General features: G+C 45.9%; 1 protein-coding gene across 1 annotated transcript; it reads right to left on the reverse strand.

Moving 5' to 3' along the window:
• Window positions 1-6,292: 6,292 nt before the first annotated feature.
• Window positions 6,293-8,449, reverse strand: FIGNL2 (fidgetin like 2; the record flags this gene model as incomplete). The annotated part of the gene is made up of 1 exon (XM_083881153.1): window positions 6,293-8,449. One exon carries the CDS (start codon window positions 8,447-8,449, stop codon window positions 6,293-6,295), a length of 2,157 nt encoding a protein of 718 aa, XP_083737279.1.
• Between the last annotated feature and the right edge of the window lie 9,282 nt (window positions 8,450-17,731).

The raw sequence follows: 17,731 nt of genomic DNA on the forward strand, positions 1-17,731 counted from the left end.
ACATTATACACCTATATATTAATAATATTCTACATTATAAACCTCTAAATTCAATTTATTTACATAAAACCCCATCAAAAAAATCCCAATTTTTCCACTTTTCTCCTTTCCCACCTTCAACCCCCCCTTGGATTTTCCCCCCAACACCCAAAAAAACCACAAAAAAATAAAATTATTCAGGAAATCTCTTTAATACTGTGTAATACTTCATTTTTTTTTCTTTTTTTCTTTTTTTAAAATACAGCATTTTCTTGAGGTAGACCTAGAGCTTGATTTATTCATCAATAAAGAACATGAATTAAATAATTTCATGTACAATCCGTTGCAAAAATGAGGTAGAAATGGTTACAGAGAGTGTACAAATAGGATTAATTAGAATAATAATAATTAGAATTATAATAATAATAATAAAAAGTCTTCAAGAAACCGGCACGACTTTTTGGAGGGTGGGGAGGTAAAAAAATGTGTCCTTTGGATGGAAAAATTCATAAAAATTGTGGAAAAAAATCTGAATTTTTGAGGTGTTTTTACTGGTTGTCGCCACCAGGGGGAGCCCTTGCTCTTAAAAATAATCAAAATTCACATTTTTAGAGCATTAAAAGAATTAAAATTAAGATTTTTTAGAGTATTAAAAATAACAAAAATTAATTTTTTTTTAAATAGAGAAAACCCCAACTATGGGGTCAGTGAATGGGCCTTTGGAGCATCAAAAATAATCAAAATTCACATTTTTAGAGCATTAAAAGAATTAAAATTAAGATTTTTAGAGCATTAAAAATAATAAAAATTAAGTTTTATTTAAATAGAGAAAATCCCAACTACGGGGTCAGTGAATGGGCCTTTGGAGCATCAAAAATAATCAAAATTCACATTTTTAGAGCATTAAAATAATTAAAATTGAGATTTTTTAGAGTATTAAAAATAACAAAAATTAAGTTTTATTTAAATAGAGAAAATCCCAACTATGGGGTCAGTGAATGGGCCTTTGGAGCATCAAAAATAATCAAAATTCACATTTTTAGAGCATTAAAAATAATAAAAATAACATTTTTTAAATGGGAAAAAAAATCCCACCATGATGCTCTAAGGGGGAACCCTTTAGATCACTAAAAATAATCAAAATTATCATTTTTACAGCACTAAAAATAATCAAAATTTACATTTTTAGAGCAATAAAATTAATAAAAAATAACATTTTTAAATGGGAAAAAAATCCCACCATGATGCTCTAAGGGGGAACCCTTTAAATCACTAAAAATAAACAAAATTTAAATTTTTAGAGCATTAAAAATAATCAAAAATAACATTTTTAGAGCGTTAAAAATAATAAAAATTAATATTTTAAATGGGAAAAAAATCCCACCATGATGCTCTAAGGGGGAACCCTTTAGATCACCAAAAATAATCAAAATTTAAATTTTTAGAGCACTAAAAATAATCAAAAATAACATTTTTTAAATAAGAACGAACTCTGTGCAAACCCCCTGGTGGATTTTTTTATAATTTAATTTTTTGGGGGTAGAAAAGATAAAAAAATTATTAAAAAAAGGTGATTTTTTTGCTCCAAAAAGTGGTGCCAGCACTAAAAAATTCCCATTGAAGACACATTTTATTCCACCAAAAACTACAATAAAATAAAAAAAAAAAACCCAAAAAAAATGAAATTTCAAATAAAATTATGGCATAAAAAGCACCTGAAATACATTCAAAGTTTCATCTTTGTAACAGCTTCAAGTTTATTTTTTATTTTTATTATTTTTTTATTATTATTATTTTTCTTCCTTTCTTTGCTTTTTTTTTTTGTCCCAGGTTGAAAAAAAAAAATTATTTAAAAAAAAAAAAATCTCCTTTTTTTTTTTTTTCCTTTTCTGAGAAGATAAAAAGTGTTTTTAATTAATTAAAAAAAAAAATTCTTTATTTTTATTTTTTTTTTCTGAGGTAATTCTTTTCCTGAGTAGTTAAAAAGAAAAATAAACACAAAAAAAAAAATTAAAAAAATACAAAATACTACAGAATTACAAAAATAATAATAAAAAAAAAAAGTCTAAAATATTCAACAATCTACACAAAATCCTCCTGGTTTGGGGTGAAAATTCTTATTTTTGGGGTGAAAATTCCCAATTTTGGGGTGAAATTCCCAGTTTTTGGGGTGAAATTCTCAATTTTTGGGGTGAAAATTCCCAGTTTTGGGGTGAAATTCCCTGATTTATGGTGAAATTCTTTATTTTTGGGGTGAAATTCCATATTGTGGGGTGAAAATTCTTATTTTGGGGTGAAATTCCCAATTTTGGGGTGAAATTCCCTGTTTTGGGGTGAAATTCCCTGATTTATGGTGAAATTCTTTATTTTTGGGGAGAAATTCTCTGGTTTTGGGTTGAAATTTCTTATTTTGAGGTAAAATTCCTTGGGTTTGGGGTAAAATTCCCCATTTTTGGAGTGAAATTCCCAATTTTGGGGTGAAATTTGTTGGTTTTGGGGTGAAATTCCCTGATTTATGGTGAAATTTTTATTTTTGGGGTGAAATTTTCTGGTTTTGGGATGAAATTCCCAATTTTGGGGTGAAATTCTTTATTTTTGGGGTGAAAATTCTTATTTTTGGGGTAAAATTCCCAATTTTGGGGTGAAATTCCCTATTTTGAGGTAAAATTAATTGGGTTTTGGGTGAAATTCCCTGATTTATGGTGAAATTCTTTATTTTCAGGGTGAAATTCTCTATTTTGGGGTGAAATTTCTTATTTTGAGGTAAAATTCGTTGGGTTTGGGGTAAAATTCCCCATTTTTGGGGTGAAATTCCCCATTTTTGGGGTGAAATTCCCTGATTTGTGATGAAATTCCCCATTTTTGGGGTGAAATTTGTTGGGTTTGGGGTGAAATTCCCTATTTTGAGGTAAAATTAATTGGTTTTGGGGAGAAATTCCCCATTTTTGGGGTGAAATTCCCTATTTTGGGGTGAAATTTCCTGGTTTTGGGGTCAAATTCCCTATTTTGGGGTGAAAAATCCCTGATTTATGGTGAAATTCTTTCTTTTTGGGGAGAAATTCCCCAGATTTGGAGTGAAATTCCCAATTTTGGGGTGAAATTTCTTATTTTGGGGTGAAATTCCCTATTTTGAGGTAAAATTCATTGGTTTTGGGGTGAAATTCCCAATTTTTGGGGTGAAATTCCTGATTTTGAGGTGAAATTCCATATTTTGAGGTAAAATTCCTTGGGTTTGGGGTAAAACTCTTTAGTTTTGGGTGAAATTCCCTGATTTGTGGTGAAATTCCCATTTTTGGGGTGAAATTCCCAATTTTGGGGTGAAATTCCCTGATTTATGGTAAAATTTTTTATTTTCGGGGAGAAATTCCCCATTTTTGTGGTGAAATTCTTTATTTTTGGGGTGAAATTCCCTATTTTGAGGTAAAATTCATTGGGTTTGGGGTGAAATTCCCTATTTTGAGGTGCAACCTCTTGGTTTTGGGATGAAATTCCCTATTTTTGGGATGAAATTCCCTATTTTGAGATGAAATTCCCTATTTTGGGATGAAATTCCCTAATTTTGGGCGTCTCCCCCATCTCCCCCTTTCCCTGCCCAAGGTGAGAAGGGTCTCCAAAGACACCCCGAGGTATTTCTGTTGAGAACAATCAAAAAAAAAATTAAAATTAAAACCACAAAAAACCCCCCCAAAACCCAATAAAGCTTTGGGGTGAATCCCGAAATCCTCGATTTTTGGGGAAAAACAATAAATTTTTCCCCAAAACCAATTTTTTGGGGAAAAACAATAAATAGTTTATCCTGAGTCGTGGGCGAGGCTCCCCAAAATAAAAACCAAAAATAAAAATAAAACCCCAAAAATTCGGCGTGGAAAAATCCCTGGGTGGGTCTGGAATAGGAAAAATGAGGTGAAACAGCAGGACACGACCCCGCTCAGAGAAACAGGACTCCAGTCCTAAATTTGTCCCAAATCTGTCCCAAATCTGTCCCAAATCTGTCCCAAAGCCACCTTGGGGTCTGTCCCTGAAACTTTGGGGTTTGTCCATGTCACTTTGGGGTGTGTCCATGACACTTTGGGGTCTGTCCCTGTCACTTTGGGGTCTGTCCCCATCATTTTGGGGTCTGTCCATGTCACTTTGGGGTCTGTCCCTGTCACTTTGGGGTCTGTCCCCATCATTTTGGGGTCTGTCCATGTCACTTTGGGGTCTGTCCCTGTCACTTTGGGGTCCGTCCCCATCATTTTGGGGTCTTCCCTGCAACTTTGGGGTGTGTCCCCATCATTTTGGGGTGTGTCCCTGACACTTTGGGGTCTTTCCTTGCAACTTTGGGGTCTGTCCTGTCACTTTGGGGTCTGTCCTGTCACTTTGGAGTGTGTCCTCTCCACTTTGGGGTGTGTCCTTTCCACCTTGGGGTCTGTCCCTGAAACTTTGGGGTGTGGCCTTTCCACTTTGGGGTCTGTCCTTGATATTTTGGGGTCTGTCCCTGTCACTTTGGGGTCTGTCCCTGTCACTTTGGGGTCTGTCCCCATCATTTTGGGGTCTGTCCCTGTCACTTTGGGGTCTGTCCCCGTCATTTTGGGGTCTTCCCTGCAACTTTGGGGTGTGTCCCCATCATTTTGGGGTCTGTCCCCATCACTTTGGGGTCTGTCCTGTCACTTTGGGGTCTGTCCTGTCACTTTGGAGTGTGTCCTCTCCACTTTGGGGTGTGTCTCCACCACTTTGGGGTCTGTCCCTGACATTTTGGGGTCTGTCCATGTCACTTTGGGGTCTGTCCCCATCATTTTGGGGTCTGTCCCTGTCACTTTGGGGTCTGTCCATGTCACTTTGGGGTCTGTCCCCATCATTTTGGGGTCTGTCCCTGTCACTTTGGGGTCTGTCCATGACACTTTGGGGTCTGTCCATGACACTTTGGGGTCTGTCCCCATCATTTTGGGGTCTGTCCATGTCATTTTGGGGTCTGTCCCCATCATTTTGGGGTCTTCCCTGCAACTTTGGGGTGTGTCCCCATCATTTTGGGGTGTGTCCCTGACACTTTGGGGTCTTTCCTTGCAACTTTGGGGTCTGTCCTGTCACTTTGGAGTGTGTCCTCTCCACTTTGGGGTGTGTCTCCACCACTTTGGGGTCTGTCCCTGACATTTTGGGGTCTGTCCTTGCTATTTTGGGGTCTGTCCCCATCATTTTGGGGTCCATTCCTGCTACTTTGGGATCTTTCCCTGCAATTTTGGGGTCTGTCCTTGCCATTTTGGGATCTGTCCCTGACATTTTGGGGTTTGTCCATGTCACTTTGGGGTCTGTCCATGACATTTTGGGGTCTGTCCATGTCACTTTGGGATCTTTCCCTGCAAGTTTGGGGTGTGTCCCCACCACTTTGGGGTCTGTCCTTTCCACCTTGGGGTCTGTCCCTGAAACTTTGGGGTGTGGCCTTTCCACTTTGGGGTCTGTCCTTGATATTTTGGGGTCTGTCCATGACACTTTGGGGTCTGTCCCCATCATTTTGGGGTCTGTCCATGCCACCTCTGAGTCCATCCCTGCCATTTTGGAGTCTGTCCCCTCCATTTTAGGGTCTGTCCATGTCACTTTGGGGTCTTTCCCTGCAACTTTGGGGTCTTTCCCTGCAACTTTGGGGTCTGTCCCTGCCACTTTGGGGTCTCTTTTTGCCACTTTGGGGTCTGTCCATGCCACCTCTGAGTCCATCCCTGCCATTTTGGGGTCCGTCCCCACCATTTTGGGGTCCATTCCTGCTACTTTGGGATCTTTCCCTGCAAGTTTGGGGTCTGTCCACACCATTTTGGGGTTCATCCCTGCTACTTTGGAGTGTGTCCCCACCAATTTGGGGTCTGTCCCTGCAACTTTGGGGTCTGTCCTTGACATTTTGGGGTCTGTCCTTGTCGCTTTGGGGTCTTTCCCTGCAAGTTTGGGGTCTGTCCTCTCCACTTTGGGGTCTCTTTTTGCCACTTTGGGGTCCATCCATGCCACCTCCAAGTCCATCCCTGCCATTTTGGGGTCCGCCACGCCACTTTGGGGTCTTTCCCTGCAACTTTGGGGTCTGTCCCTGCCACTCTGGGGTCTCTTCTTGCCACTTTGGGGTCCACCATGCCACTTTGGGGTTTGTCCACGCCACGTTGGGGTCTGTCCATGCCACCTCCGAGTCCATCCCTGCCATTTTGGTGTCTGTCCCAACCACTTTGGGGTCTCTTTTTGCCACTTTGGGGTCTGTCCATGCCACCTCCAAGTCCATCCCTGCCATTTTGGGGTCCGCCCCCATCATTTTGGGGTCTACCCCCGTCATTTTGGGGTCCGTCCCCTCCACTTTGGGGTCTCAGTGCCTGGTGCCGTACATCTTATCCCACTCCAGGAACAAATCCAGCTCCTTCTGGGACGCGGCGGGGCGCACCTTACACAGCGCCTTCTCCAGCTCCTGGTAGGACGCGGCGGGTCCCGGCAGGGCGCGGCGAGCCGCCCCGGCGTGCTGGCACAACCTCAGGATCTCCCCTCCCGAAAAACTCTCCGTGCGTTGAGCCAGAGCCGCCAACTCCCTCTCGCTCAGGCAGCAGCTCTGCCGGGCCAGGGCCTGGCGCAGGATGTGCCGCCGAGCCTCGTTGTCCGGCGGGGGGATGTAGAGCCTCGTGCCGAAACGCCGGTGCGACGCCTCGTCGATGCTGCCCGGCCGCGCCGTGGTGCCGATGACCACCACGTTGTGCTCCGAGGAGGAGGCCACGTCGTCCAGGTAAGAGAGGAGCTGGGATTTCAGGTTGCCCGCCTGGCCGCCGTCGGCCAGCAGGGACTCGGCCTCGGTGATGAGCACCACGGCGGGTTGGCGGCAGTTGGCCACCAAGAAGACGGTCTGGAGGATCTTCTCGGCTTCGGCTTTCCAGGTGGAGAGCAGCGTGGTGCCGCTGAGGCGCAGCAGGGTGGAGCCCAGCTGGGTGGAGATGCAGCGGCTCAGGAGGGTCTTGCCCGTCCCGCGGGGCCCGAAGAGCAGGAGGGTCCTCAGGGGGTGACTGGAGCTGCTGTAGGAGCCCGGGCGAAGGATGGGCCACACCAGCTCCTCCTCGATGGCCGCCTTGACCGACACCTGCCCGGCGATATCCGACCACTGCACCGGCGGCCCCCGTTCCACCACTTTGGTGTTGACCAGCTCCAGCACCAGCGGGTCGACGTTTTTGGGTTGTTCCTCCAGCGCGGCGCCAAAGGGCAGAGATTTGGGGGGCAGGCGGAGAGGGAAGGGGGGTCCCGGCTCGGCCGCGCGCTCCCCGTTGGCGAGGGGAGGGCTGAACTTCTCAAAAGTCTCCGTTGACCTCATGGGACCGTCCCTGGCGCTGTAGGACGGCGACACCATCCCTTTCATCTGCTGCCCTCCGTACTTCCCGCCGTGCTCCTCGTTGCTCCCACCTCCTGCCGGCCTCTTCCCGGCCTTGAAAGCCACTTGAGGGGACTCCCCACTGCCGCCAAATCCGTTCCCCCGGCACTCCCCGTTGTCCGACAGCGCGTAGGGCGACTTGGGCTGCTCGTAGCTGTATTTCCTATACCTGCCTTCTCCATCATCCTCAGCACCGATATCAAACGCCTTCCTCTTCAACGTTCCCGCCGCCTCGGTGCCCAAAGGTGGCACAGCCAGGTGGCCCAGCCCAGCCCCTTGGTAGCCATACCCCGACACCCCCGGCGGGCGGGCGGCGGGCGGCGGGGCCGGGATGGGCGTGGGCGCGGCGATGCCCGAGGGCAGGTAGGACGCGGAGGGGTGAGGAGGAGGAGGAGGAGGAGGAGGAGGAGGATGGATCCCTCCATAACTCGGTTGCGTCGAGTAACTCCCCGTGGCGTAGTTATAGACGGGCCCCGATGATCCGTAACCCGGCACCAGCGCGGGCGAAGGGTGGGGAGGCTGCAGGAGCCCCGAGCTGTGCAGGGTGGGAGGATGCGGCGGAGCCTGGGCGCAGTAGCCGGAGGGCAGGTAGGTGCCACCGTAACTCGAGGGATATTCCTGAGCTGCCCCGAGTCCTCCAGACGCAGCAGAAGCTCCGCAAGAATTCCCGGCATAAACAGCATCGCCGAGATTCGCCGACGCCGCCAACCCCATGGCCCCACTGCTGGATGGTGGTGGCACCACGCCCTTGCCGTGCCCATCATGGATTGGGGTCAACGGATACGAACCCTCAGCGCCGTGTCCCCCCGGCCAAGGGGGCTCCCCGTCCCCTTTCTGCCCGTTGATGGGGCCAAAAGCTCCGTCCCCGTATCCACCGAGGGCCGGGCGCTCGTAGGGCGTGTCCAGCACCCCCGAGTATTTCTCGGCGTACCTCTTGAGGAGGTTGGAGGCCGTGAGGGCCGAGATGTCATCGTTGGCCCAGGCGTAGTTGAAGCGTTGGCGGGCGCTGGGGTACAGGTCGGGTTTGTGGGCGGGCGAGGAGGTGGTGGAGGAGACGTCCAGGTGCTGCTCCGGCCACTGGTTCAGGGACTGGGCATGCTCTGGTGACCAGTGCATCTTCGACAGAGCTGTGGGGGACACGAGAGAGAGGTGAGACAGGGAAAAATGGGAATTCTGCGCCTCCAAAAGCTGCTCTGGTGTTCCCCACCACACCCCCAGACTGGGAAAATCCACCTCAGTTGATGTTCACAAGGTCATCGGGGTGGGGAAGGACCTTCGAGGTCATTGGGGTGGGGAAGGACCTTCGAGGTCGAGATTGGGGAAGGGCCTTTGAGGTCATCGGGGTGCAGAAGGACCTTCAAGGTCATCGAGTCCAAAACCAAAACCAGAGCACTGAGTGTCACCTCCAGCTGTCCCTCCTGGCGTGGTGGCCCCACCACATCCCTGTCCAGTCCAATACAATTAATTCCTTCACCCTAAAAACCTCCTTGAGCTTGGGGAGCTCCTGCTGAGCTCCGTGTCACTGTCCCTTCCTCCTGTGCTCAGTGTCACTGTCCCCTGCTCCATCCCCCAGGCACCCCAGGGTGGTGGCCCTGTCTCTGTCCCTGTCCCCTGGTCCCCAGGGTGGTGGCCCTGTCCCTGTCCCTGTCCCCTGCTGGGGTTGGTGTCCCTGTCCCCTGCTCCATCCCCAGGGTGGTGGCCCTGTCCCTGTCCCCTGCTGGGGTTGGTGTCCCTGTCCCCTGCTCCATCCCCAGGGTGGTGGCCCTGTCCCTGTCCCTGTCCCCCCCAGCCCCACATTTGGAGCCCCAGGGGACACTCCCACCTCGTCCCCTCTCTGTCCCCACCCGCAGCCCTTTGGCCACTCTGCACAATGAGATTATTTAATGCTTTAAATTGATTTTCTGGGGCTCTGGTGCTCCTGGTTTGGATCTGGGAGTCCCAGGAGAGCCCTCCTCATCCTCCTCCTGCATTTCTAGTCATTCTAGTCATTTCTAGTCAAAAAAAAATCCACAAAAATCCACGAGAAAAAAAAAAAAAAATCTGTGGAATAGAAAAATCCACAAAAATCTGTGGGGAAAAAAAAAATTAAAAAATAGAAATAAAAATACTAAAAAAATTTTAAAATTTTTAATAAATTAATAAATAAATAAATATAAAAAAATTTAAAAATTTTTAAAAATAAAAATATTAAAAAATAAAAATAATAAAATTAAAAAATAAAAAATAATAAAAATTTTAAAAATAAAAAATATAAAAATATAAAAAATTAAATAATAAAATAATTTTAAAAATTAAAAATAAAAAATAAAAATTGAAAAATAAAAATAATAAAAATAATATTTAAAATTAAATAATAAAAATTTAATAAAAATTTAAAAAATTATAAATTAATTAAAATAAAATTAAATAATAATAAAAATTTTAAAAATTAATAAAAATAGTAAATAAAAAATAATAAAATAAATATTAAAAATAAAATTAAATTTATTTTAATTTTAAATAATAGAAATTAAAAAAAATAAAAATAAAAATAAAAAATAAATAAAAAATTAAAAAAAAAATTTAAAAACTGTGGAAAACAAAAAATCCTTGAAAAAAAACCTCCCAAAGGCATGACAAAGCAGGGGGAGGACAGGAGTTGTCAGGGCTGGGAGCCGGGAATGAGGCGGCAGAACGGGCCAGATGTTTCCCTGCTCCCCTTTGGCCTGTGAGAAAATCAGTGCCCAGAGTGACCAAACGGTTCCCGTTATCCCCCACCCCCAGCCCGGACAAAGGGGCCGGGGAGAATCCCATTGTTCCCCCACAGTCCCTAATTATGGAAATCTTGGTAATCTTATTCAGCCGAGACTCTCAACTGGAGCTTTTGTTCAAAGGGTCCAACGGCTCGGCGTGGGCAGGATCGCCTTCTCATCCCTGGGAAAAATATCCCAAAAAATCTCAATTTCCAAGAGTTGTGTGTGGGATACAGGACACAGCATCCCTGCGAAAAAAATCCCAAAAAATCTCAATTTCCAAGAGTTGTGTGTGTGATACAGGACACAGCATCCCTGCGAAAAAAAATCCCAAAAAAATCTCAATTTCCAAGAGGTTTGGGATACAGGACACAGCATCTCACTCATATCCCTGGGAAAAATATCCCAAAAAAATCTCAATTTCCAAGAGTTGTGTGTGTGATACAGGACACAGCATCCCTGCGAAAAAAATCCCAAAAAAATCTCAATTTCCAAGAGGTTTGGGATACAGGACACAGCATCTCACTCATATCCCTGGGAAAAATATCCCAAAAAAATCTCAATTTCCAAGAGTTGTGGGATACAGGACACAGCATCGCCCTCCTATCCCTGGGAAAAAAATCCTAAAAAAATCTCAATTTCCAAGAGGTTTGGGATACAGGACACAGCATCTCACTCATATCCCTGCGAAAAAAATCCCAAAAAAATCTCAATTTCCAAGAGGTTTGGGATACAGGACACAGCATCTCACTCATATCCCTGCGAAAAAAATCCCAAAAAAATCTCAATTTCCAAGAGTTGTGGGATACAGGACACAGCATCGCCCTCACATCCCTGGGAATATAATAATAATAAAAAAATCTCCATCCTTGGAGTTGTGGGATACAGGACACAGCATCGCCCTCTCATCCCTGGGAAAAAAAATCCCCAAAAAATCTCCAAGAGCTGTGGGATACAGGACACAGCATCTCCCTCACATCCCTGGGAAAAAAAATCCCAAAAAAAATTTCAATTTCCAAGAGCTGTGGGATACAGGACACAGCATCCCTGGGAAAAAAATCCCCAAAAAAATCTCCATCTCCAAGAGCTGTGTGATTCTGTGGTCATCCAGAGCTGTGTGGTCACTCATAGCTCAATGGTCATCCACACTCCGTGGTCATCCATAGCTCTATGGTCATCCACATTCCATGGTCATCCACACTCCGTGGTCATCCCCAGCTCTATGGTCACTCATAGCTCAATGGTCATCCACACTCCGTGGTCATCCATAGCTCTGTGGTCATCCACATTCCATGGTCATCCACACTCTGTGGTCATCCCCAGCTCTATGGTCATCCATAGCTCAATGGTCATCCACACTCTGTGGTCATCCACAGCTCAATGGTCATCCACACTCTGGTCATCCCCAGCTCTATGGTCATCCATAGCTCAATGGTCATCCACACTCTGTGGTCATCCATAGGTCTGTGGTCATCCCCACTTCGTGGTCATCCATGGCGTGGATGACCATGTGTCCCAAGCCAGGAGTGTCACAACCAGGGGTGACACAGAGTGACCCTGGGGGTGACACAGCCCAGGGGTGACACAGAGTGACCCCGGGGGTGACACAGCCCAGGGGTGACACAGCCCAGGGGTGACACAGAGTGACCCTGGGGGTGACACAGCCCAGGGGTGACACAGAGTGACCCCGGGGGTGACACAGCCCAGGGGTGACACAGCCCAGGGGTGACACAGAGTGACCCTGGGGGTGACACAGCCCAGGGGTGACACAGAGTGACCCCGGGGGTGACACAGCCCAGGGGTGACACAGCCCAGGGGTGACACAGAGTGACCCTGGGGGTGACACAGCCCAGGGGTGACACAGCCCAGGGGTGACACAGTGTGACCCTGGGGGTGACACAGCCCAGGGGTGACACAGAGTGACCCCAGGGGTGACACAGCCCAGGGGTGACACAGTGTGACCCTGGGGGTGACACAGCCCAGAGGTGACACAGTGTGACCCTGGGGGTGACACAGCCCAGAGGTGACACAGCCCAGGGGTGACACAGCCCAGGGGTGACACAGCCCAGGGGTGACACAGAGTGACCCTGGAGGTGACACAGCCCAGGGGTGTCACAGCCCAGGGGTGACACAGAGTGACCCTGGGGGTGACACAGAGTGACCCTGGGGGTGACACAGCCCAGGGGTGACACAGAGTGACCCTAGGGGTGACACAGCCCAGGGGTGACACAGCCCAGGGGTGACACAGAGTGACCCTGGAGGTGACACAGTCCAGGGGTGACACAGCCCAGGGGTGACACAGTGTGACCCTGGGGGTGACACAGCCCAGGGGTGACACAGCCCAGGGGTGTCACAGTGTGACACTGGAGGTGACACAGCCCAGGGGTGACACAGTGTGACCCTGGGGGTGACACAGCCCAGGGATCCCTCGGCCACTGTGAAGGATTTTTATTTCAGGAATTCCTCGAGCTGGAATTTCATCCTGGCCCCGAGAGGAGAAAAAGGAAATAAAAACTCCGCGGGGGATGTTGGGGAATCTGGGCTGGTCACTCCTGGACCGAGGACAGCTGGACACCGGCCCGGGCGGGAGTGACCACAGGGCTGCTGTCCATCTGTCCATCTATCTGTCCCTCTATCTGTCCAGCTGTCCAGCTGTCCATTTGTCCAGCTGTCCATCTGTCTCACTGTCCATCTATCTGTCCAGCTGTCCATGTGTCCAGCAGTTCATCTATCTGTCCCTCTGTGTATCTGTCCAGCCGTCCAGCTGTCCAGCTGTCCATCTATCTGTCCAGCTGTCCATGTGTCCAGCTGTCCATCTATCTGTCCAGCCATCCATCTGTCCCTCTGTCCATCTGTCCAGCCATCCATCTATTTGTCCAGCTATTCATCTGTCCCTCTGTCCATCTATCTGTCCAGCTGTCCCTCTGTCCCTCTGTCCATCTGTCCAGCTGTCCATCTGTCCAGCCATCCATCTCTCTGTCCAGCCGTCCATTTGTCCAGCTGTCCATGTGTCCAGCCATCCATCTCTGTCCCTCTGTCCATCTGTCCAGTCATCCATTTCTCTGTCCAGCTGTCCATCTGTCCCTCTGTCCACGTGTCCAGCTGTCCATGTGTCCAGCCATCCATCTCCCTGTCCAGCTGTCCATGTGTCCAGCTGTCCATTTGTCCAGCTGTCCATTTGTCCATCTGTCCAGCTGTCCTGGCTGCTCCCAGGGAATCCATCAGGATGTCCCAGGCCCATCTGCCAGGGCCATTCCCAGCCCTGGGAAAAGGGAATTTTGGGACTGAGGGGACAAAATCCAGGGGGGGATTGGAGGAATTTTTGTCTGTGATTTGATGGGAGAGAGATTTAAAATTCAAAAAATTTGAAATAAAATAAAAATAAAATAAAATAAATGAAATAAAATAGAAAAGGAAAGGAAAGGAAAGGAAAAAATTAATATTAATTAATGCTGATAATGGGGAATATTTCAGTCCCATCCAGGACTGAATATTAATTAATTAATACTGGGAACCTCCCATCAATTAATATTAATTAATGGTGATACTGGGAACCTCCCAGCCTCATCCAGGAATGAATATTAATTAATTAATGCTGATACTGGGAACCTCCCAGCAATGAATATTAATTAATGCTGATTTTTGGGAGCCTCCTAACCCCATCAAAGAATTAATATAAATTAATTAATGGTGATATTGGGGAACCTCCCAAAAATTAATATTAATTAATGCTGGTACTGGGACTCTCCATCAATGAATATTAATTAATGGGACAGTGACAGAGCTGGGACAGGAACTGTTTTATTCCCCCTGTGCTGAGAAAAGCAGCCAAGAAAGAAAAAAAAAAACCTCCTCGTGGAAAAGGATGTGCAGGATGAGCCCTTAAAAAAAAACCAACTCAACCTCTGTCACCCCTGGCCTTTAATTACACATTTCTGGGGTCATTAGTGCTCTCCCCATCAATTATATCCACATTATCCTGCTCCTGGAGCTGCAGGACACACACACACACACCAGAGCAGAGGGCTTGGCAAAAATAAAAAAAAAAAAAAGAGGAAAAAGAGGATGCAGTTTGTCCTGATATTTGTTTTCACTTTCTTTGGGGAAAAAGGAAAAAAAAAGAAAAAAAATATATATATATAAAAGGTTTAACCCCAGCAGCTCCTCGGGGTGACCTGGGTGACATCTCTGGCACTCCCAGGACCACCAGGACCACCAGTATCACCAGTATGACTACCAGTATCACCAGTATGACCACAAGTATCACAACCAGTATCACCAGTACCACCAGTACCACCAGTACCCCCAGTATGACCACCAGTACCACCATCAATTTCACCAGTATGACCACCAGCATTACCACCAGTATCACCAGTACCACCACCAGCACCACCACCAGTACCACCAGTATGACCACCAGTACCAGCATGAGTACCACCAATATCACCACCAGTACCACCAATATCACCACCAGTACCACCAATATCACCACCAGTACCACCAGTACGACCACCAGTACCACCAGTACCATCACCAGTATGACCACCAGTACCACCAGTACGACCAGCAGTACCACCATCAGTACCACCAGTACCACCAGTATGACCACCAGTATGACCAGTATCACCACCAGCAGTACCACCAGTATCACCAGTACGACCACCAGCACCACCATGAGTACCACCAGTATCACCACCAATATCACCAGTACCACCACCAGGACCACCAGTATCACCACCAGTATCACCAGTATGGCCACCAGTATGGCCACCAGTACCACCAGTATCACCAGTATGACCACCAGTATAACCAGCAGTACTACCAGTATCACCAGTATCACCAGGACCACCAGTACCACTACCAGGACCACCAGGACCACCAGCAGTATCACCATCAGTTTCACCAGTATGACCACCAGTATCACCAGTACCAGCACAAGTAGTATCACCAGTACCACCAGTATCACCACCAGTACCACCAGTACCAGCGCCAGTACCACCAGTATCACTATCAGTATTACCATCAGTACCACCACTACCATCACCCCTACCACTACCAGTACCACCAGTATCACCACCAGGACCAGTACCACCAGTACCACCATCAGTACCACCAGTATCACCAGTGTGACCACCAGTATCACCAGTACCAGCAGTAACATCACCAGTATCACCACCAGTACCATCAGTACCAATAGCACCACCACCAGTAGCACCACCAGTATCACCATCAATACCACCAGGACCACCAGTACCAGCACTACCAGTATCACCACCAGTACCACCGATAGCACCACCAGTACTACAAGGACCACCAGTATCACCACCAGTACCAGCGGTAACATCACCAGTACAACCAGTAGCACCATCAGGACCACCACCAGGACCACCAGTATGACCAGTACAACCACCAGTACCATCAATACCACCATCAGTACCACCACCAGTATGACCATCAATACCACCAGTACCACCATTACCATCAGTACCACCAGTAGCACCAGTAGCACCAGTATCACCACTACCAGCAATAACATCACCAGTACAATCAGCACCACCAGTAGTACCACCAGTAGCACCAGTATCACCACCTGTATGACCACGAGTACGATCACCAGTACCACCAGTACCATCACCACTACCACTACAAGGACCAGCAGTACCATCAGGACCACCAGTATCACCAGCAGTACCACCAGTATCACCAGTATCACCAGTACCACAGTACCACCAGTATCACCACCAGCACCACCAGTACCACCATCAGTACCACCAGTACCCCCAGTATGACCACCAGTGCCACCACCAGTACCACCATCAGTTTCACCAGTATGACCACCAGTATGACCATCAGCACCACCAGTACCACTAGAACCACCAGGACCACCATCAGTACACCAGTATCAACACCAGTATGATCACCAGTAGCACCAGTATCACCACCAGGACCACCATCAGTACACCAGTATCAACATCAGTATGACCACCAGTACCACCAGTATCACCACCAGTACCACCAGTATCACCAGTATAATCATCAGTATCACCACCAGTACCACCAGTACCATCATGAGTACCACCAATATCACCAGTATAACCACCAGTATCACCAGTACCAGCAGTAACATCACCAGTATCACCACCAGTATTATCACCAGTATCACCAGTATCACCAGTACCACGGCACCAGTTTTTCTGACCCTGAGCACCCCAAACATGAGTTATAAGCACCACCCTCCATGTGCCAAAAATAAATAATATAATAAATATCAATAAATATTATTAATATTAATAATATTAATAATATTAATAAATATTAAACAATAAAAATTAAATAATAATAAATAAATAACAAATAAATAATTAATAATAATAAAGAAATATAATAAAGAAATATAATAAAAATAAAAAATAAATAATAATAAATAAATAATAAATAATAAATAATAAGTAATAATAAAGAAATATAATAAATAAATATAATAAAAATAAATAAATAATAATAATAAATAAATATAATAAAAATAAATAAATAATAATAATAAATAATTAAAAATAAAATAATAAATAAATATAATAAAATTATAAATAGAACAGCAACACCAGCATCAAATAAAGGAAAAAAAAAATGGAAAAATCTGCAGCAGGTGGAATCTCCATCTCTGAACTGGGATTTGCTGCATCCCAAAAAAATCCAGAAAGAAAAAAAAAAAAAATAAAACCAAACAACTTTGGGAACAATTCTCAGCTTTTATTCCACTTTTTTTTTTTCTCCTGAAAATGAACGAAAACTCCAACAAATCAAGTTTCGAGTTACAACCCCGCGTCCTGCCGGCACCAAAAACTGTTAAAAGGTGATTAAAAAAAAAAAAATTAAAAAAAAAAAAATTAAAAAAAAAAAAAAGGGCTGGGAAAAGGGAAAAGGGAAAAGGAGGAGGAGAAAACACCAAGGCCGGATTGTTAACGCGATCCAGATGGGACACAACGCTCTGTTTAACCCAAATGATAATGGGGGCAAAAAAAAAAAAAAAAAAAAAAAAAAAAAAAAAAAAAAGAGAAAGAATGTGACCAAAGGGGGCTCGGCCAGAGAACAAAGGAGGCCACAGAAACACGGCCCTGCTCCTGGAATTTGGGGCTGGGAGAGCAGGAGAGCAAAAATCCTTCACTGATTTCAGGCTGGAAGATTTGGAGAGCACAAAACCCTTCCCTGCTCCTGGAATTTCCAGCTGGAATATAAATCCTTCCCTGATTTCAAGCTGGAATAGTTGGAGAACACAAAACCTTTCCCTGCTCCAGGAATTTCAAACTGGAAGATTTGGAGAGCACAAAACCCTTCCCTAATTTCAGGCTGGAAGATTTGGTGAACACAAAATCCTTCCCTGCTCCAGGAATTTCCAGCTGGGAGAGGTGGAGAGCAAAAATCCTTCACTGATTTCAAGCTGGAAGATTTGGAGAGCACAAACCCCTTCCCTGCTCCAAGAATTTCAAACTGGAATAGCTGGAGAGCACAAACCCCTTCCCTGATTTCAAGCTGGAAGATTTGGAGAACACAAAATCCTTTCCTGCTCCTGGAATTTTGAGCTGGAATATTTGGAGAGCACAAAACCATTCCCTGATTTCACACTGGAATATTTGGAGAGCACAAAACCCTTCCCTGATTTCACACT

Source organism: Zosterops lateralis (assembly GCF_965231275.1).
Source record: "Zosterops lateralis genome assembly, chromosome: 32".
NCBI lineage: Eukaryota > Metazoa > Chordata > Aves > Passeriformes > Zosteropidae > Zosterops > Zosterops lateralis.